This window comes from Equus quagga, chromosome 12 (genome assembly GCF_021613505.1).
Source record: "Equus quagga isolate Etosha38 chromosome 12, UCLA_HA_Equagga_1.0, whole genome shotgun sequence".
NCBI lineage: Eukaryota > Metazoa > Chordata > Mammalia > Perissodactyla > Equidae > Equus > Equus quagga.
In genome coordinates, this window is record NC_060278.1 from 27,046,453 (window position 1) to 27,051,315 (window position 4,863).

At 52.4% G+C, this 4,863-nt stretch overlaps 1 protein-coding gene across 1 annotated transcript; it reads left to right on the forward strand.

Annotated features, from left to right (window-relative positions):
- Nucleotides 1-3,589: 3,589 nt before the first annotated feature.
- Nucleotides 3,590-4,479, forward strand: CALML5 (calmodulin like 5). The gene has a single exon (XM_046680102.1). The coding sequence runs from the start codon at nucleotides 3,714-3,716 to the stop codon at nucleotides 4,161-4,163; it is 450 nt and encodes a 149-aa protein (XP_046536058.1). The 5' UTR covers nucleotides 3,590-3,713; the 3' UTR covers nucleotides 4,164-4,479.
- Nucleotides 4,480-4,863: the final 384 nt, after the last annotated feature.

A 4,863-nucleotide genomic window follows, 5' to 3' on the forward strand; every position in this document is an offset into this window, starting at 1 on the left:
AATACTAACACACTCCCACACTCACACATCTCCTCCCAACACACACAACTCACACTCTCACACACACTCACAATTTATACACTCACACCATCACACATATACACTCTCACACATGCTCACTCACACTCTGACACACGTCCTCCCAACACACATATTCACACACGCACATCACACTCACAGATGCTCACTCACATACTCACCTTCTCACTCTTTCTCCTATACTCCTACACACCCACACTCACTCACAGCACACGTGTACACACACACGGCTATTGCACGAGGCAGTCGACGAATGATAACTCCCCTGCCTCGAGCGGCAGTGGCCTGCTGCCTCTGTAAGCGCCCTCAAGGGCTCACCCAGCCCGCCGTGGGGAGGGTTTCATCCTTCCTGTAATAACTTCAGGGGTCTCAATCCCCCACAATGAAAGGGCCACTCTTTGCCTGTGGGACCACAGTCATCTCACTAGGAAAAGTGAGAGTTTCCCTGGTAACAGTGTCAAGGAGATCAACTGAGAGGGGCAGGAGAGGGAACGCGTCCTGGGTGGGATAGCTGACCTCCAACAGGTAACACCAAAAAGCCTCAAGGCTTTCTCCTGCAAACCTGCCCACTTCTCCCTTCTCTGCCAAACCACATCCTTCTCCTTTCTTATTGGTTCCAGGTTCTCCTTTCTCAGCAAACCCAAGTCTCCCCACTCAGGTGCGGTTACTCGGTGCCCCTCGGCTCCCTTCATTTTTCTCCCTCCCACATGGTCTGAGGAGACGACCACCCCACTAGGGCTGGCATGGGGCATTCTTCTCTTCTCTCACTTGTCCTCCTGTGCATGCTTCTTACACGGTATCTGGTGGCTCAGCTGTGGGGCACTGAGGATGTGAGCATCTCCCTAGCCTCAGGCTCCTTGGCTTGACACACACCCTCGCTTCCATCACAGGAGGTGTGGCCGGTGGATGCGCTTAGCTATGAAGATGCCATGAGTATGAGGCATTTCTAGTTCTCCTGGGGTCTGCACTCAGGGTGCTGTGTGTTAAGCCAGCAGAGGAAGAAAGGGGCTCGATCAAGCTTAACTAAGTTTGACAACAAATACCGTGCTGTCCCCCTTTTCCCAGCACCGAGTTCTTCTGTCAGATGCCCCATGGTGTTGGTTACCCATGAGCAGCTGTCTCTGAAGCTGGCCCAATGTAGCTGATTGCTTGCCTACCTAGGCAGGAGGCTGGGTGGGAAGGGGTAAGGAAACCATTTCAGTGTTGATTCGTGATCTGAAAAGACAAAGCACTCCACTGCAGAGGTAGCAGGATCCAAAATGGCGGCCTGAGGATGGAAACATACTCAACCAGAAGTCTGGCTCTCTCCCCAGGTTACCGGTGGCTTTGGGTATAGGACTTTACCTCCTGAGACCCCATCATGAATAATGATCATCTTCCTGTCCCATGACGACACTTCTCTAGATGCTCTTTCTAAATAGAAGCCTCTGCTCTGTGTGGAACTGTGTCTGTTAGGGCTCATCGCCAAAGCCAGCAATGTTCAGAGCCGTGGACTGCTTGATGTGACCAAAACCTCCAGGCAGGCAAGTTTATCAGTTCAATCAAGAAAAGCATCATAACGAAATTGACAGCAAGATCCCCCTTCAAGTGGATATTTTCTTGAGTGTTGATTTACATCAAACACAGACCAGCTTGCTACTGAACATGAGGTTGATCATAGAATAATAATACCTTCTGTTGATCAAAGATACTTTGATCCTAAGTGCCCTGATCAGATATGGTGGGAGTATTATTCTATTTTATAGATGAAGATATTGAAACACAAGTTAAGTTCCCAAATCAGAGATGGAGCTAGAACCCAGCTCAAATCTCCTGACTTGAATGTGTTTCTTATTATAAATTAGCAAGTCCTGCTAATAAGATGAGAAGAAAAGGAAATTTAAAATATAGATTTATATCTTCAAATAGGCTTTAAAGAAATAAACAAAAAGGATCTGGGTTGGTCCTAGTAATTAGGAGCTCCACCCTTCCCTTGTCGCTTACAAAGCAGGAGCTTCCCTGGGCTGGTCTCCAGGTGGACCCACATTCTCTACTCGATCGTCATTTTCATTGAGAAATCAATTGCTCAATACTTATTGAGGTCTCTGTACTATTTCAGCACAAAGATGAAACAGCAATCCTTCTTCAAGATGTCTTCATAAAAGCAGTTACTTATCTGGAACATTTTCCTTTGTGTCTCTCTCTGCTTCTGGGTTCCCTGGACTCAGGGTGGACTGGGGGTAGATGTGCAGTGCTGAGGGGTGGAGAGGTGTTCGCCTGGCTGCCCTCTACGGAAGGAGAGAATCCTCGGCCTGTTTGATGGATTGAACCAGAGAGAGATGGAATTTATGAAATTTCTCAGGAGAAGAGTGAAGGAGTTTATTCCTTACATGCAGGCAGAAGTGGGGGGAAGTTATGGGAATTTACAGCGATAAAGAGAGGACTTGCTTGAGAAAGTCACTGCGGGGACTCCAATGTCAACGTCCCTTCACAGCCTTGGGTCTCACTTGCTAAGGATTTGGGGACAGTCCTCAAGGGCTGAGCTCTTGGTTTAAACTCTGCTATTCAGAGCAGTGGGCAGAGGTAATGTCCTTCCAGAAAGCAGAAGGACTGTGGGCCTGGGGGGCTCCCAGGCTGGATTTCTGTTCTTTGGGCTGACTCTTTGTAAACCCACAAGCTAGGCCAAGTTAGTAGCTTCAGTCACTTCTTTCTACATCCTTCTATCCTCAGCGTCTTCAGGGCCACCCAGTGCTCGCCAGTCTCCCTGAGCTCTCGGGCAAGACTGTCTGTGAATGTAAACGAACCCCCACTGCTTCCTCAATGTCTGCACAGACAGCCTTGAGCTTAACCATAGAACGGATTCCGAGGAACCATGGAGCTGGAGGAGAAGTATTCTGCAGGGCAGGAAGCCTGCTGCTCACCTCTGAAGCCACGCTTCGAACACTCATTTAATAAACAATTCTCAGCACCACGCGTGTGGCAGGTTCTGAATGCACCAGGCTCCTAGCTTTCTCAAAGCTAAAGGCAGCCAGGTGCAGCCTCCATCTGCTGATCTGTTGTTGGCCCTGCACTGAGAATCTGATGATGCCCCCGGTCCCACCATGGTGGAATTCCTCTCAATTCTACCACCATCTGCCCCCCAGCAGCCCTGCCCTGCCAGGCAAGAGCTGGCCAGCAGCCCCAAGAGAGAGGACAGGAACACCGGACACAGCTCTCCCACAACTCCGGGCCTGCCGTGTCTGCTGAGAGAGGCTTCCTTCCTTTTTCAGCCTCAGGCTCTGGGAATTCGGGAAGCTGTCTTGAACCCCTGGTTTGGCCAGGATCTCTGTGACAGTTACATGGGCAAAAAGCTTCTGGAGTGGCATGGTCTGTCGTGGGGGCCCGGAGAGGCTGGCTGGCTTCGACAGCCCCCACGCTGGTTCCCTCCAGGCTCTCCTGGGCGAGCCCTGCCACTCCAATTCCTGCATTTCTTGTCTGCAGCTGGTCTGTCCCTCCCTGGGCGGAGGATTTCGCCTGAGGACGTGGGGAGGGCGGGGAGACTTCCTCCTCCCTTTGCTCGGTTGTAGAAAAGGAGGGGTTCCCATCCATGGCAAGGCTGCCACTGGAGCTCTGCCCTCACACAAACACAGCCTCACATCCCACCGCCGGTCCCCAGCTCTGACGTGAGTCCTTTGAACAGGTTGGCAGTAAGCAACATGGCTGAGAAGCTGTCTGAAGAGCAGGTGGCCGAGTTCAAGGAGGCCTTCTCCAGTGTTGACAAGAATGGGGATGGCACCATCAACACCCAGGAGCTGGGCGCCGTGATGCAGGCCTTGGGCCGCAGTCTGTCGGAGGACAAGTTGAAGGAGCTCATCTCCAGGGTGGACTCTGATGGCGATGGCGTCATCAACTTCCAAGAGTTCCTGGCGGAGATGGTCAAGAGGAGGAAGGCCTGGGGCAGTGAGCAGGACCTGCAGGGGGTCTTCCGTGCCTTTGACCTGGACGGTGACGGCCACATCAACGTGGATGAGCTCAAGCAGGCCATAGGCAAGCTAGGGGATGAGGTTTCCGAGGAGGCGCTGGAAGTCATGATCCGCCAGGCTGACTTGGACCAGGACGGGAAGGTGAGCTACGAGGAGTTCGTGCGCATCCTCACCCAGAAGTGACGCCCTGCCCTGGCCCGGCTCCTGCCTGACTCTCGTTCCTGTGCCTTTCTGGGGTCCACCTTTGGTGGTAGGGATGTGAAGGGAATGTCTGGGTGGTGGACGGGAAGTTACCTGATCCGTGGGAAAGCCTTCTCTCTCTCGGGCCCGGGTTCTGTGCTGTTGGGGGCCTCCCTGGGAGCCCCTCTTTGCCGCTGAGACCTGGGCTGGCTCCTGCGGCTTCTCCCCCCAGTGAAATGGGGTGCTCCCTACCTCACAGGGCTGTTGTGAGAAACCCCAAAGTGATGTGGTGGTTGAAATAAAAGAACATGAGCTTGAAGGGTGATGTGCACTGGTTCTTGAATGTTTGCTGGGAAGTGGAAAAAGCATCTGGGATTCTCAGAGCCTCTACCCCTTTACTCAGCCTAGCGGGAGAACCAAGCTGAGTAGGCTGGTCCCCCACCTCCTCCCCTGTGACTCCTGCGGAAGAGGGAAGGTGCAGGAGTGGGGTGGGGTTGGGAAGGGCAGGCAAGATGCATGTTTCTCTCACTCAGGGTCTGCCTGAGCTTCTGGGTCAGGACCAGAAGGCAGAGCTGGACCCTAGGACTGGGACCCCGCCTATGCCACCAACAATAAAGTTTATCACCCTTTGCATATAGGTGACTGTTCTTTAGGCTCAAATTAAAAAGAAAAAGTGTGTGTGTGTGTCCCATATTTGAGGTAC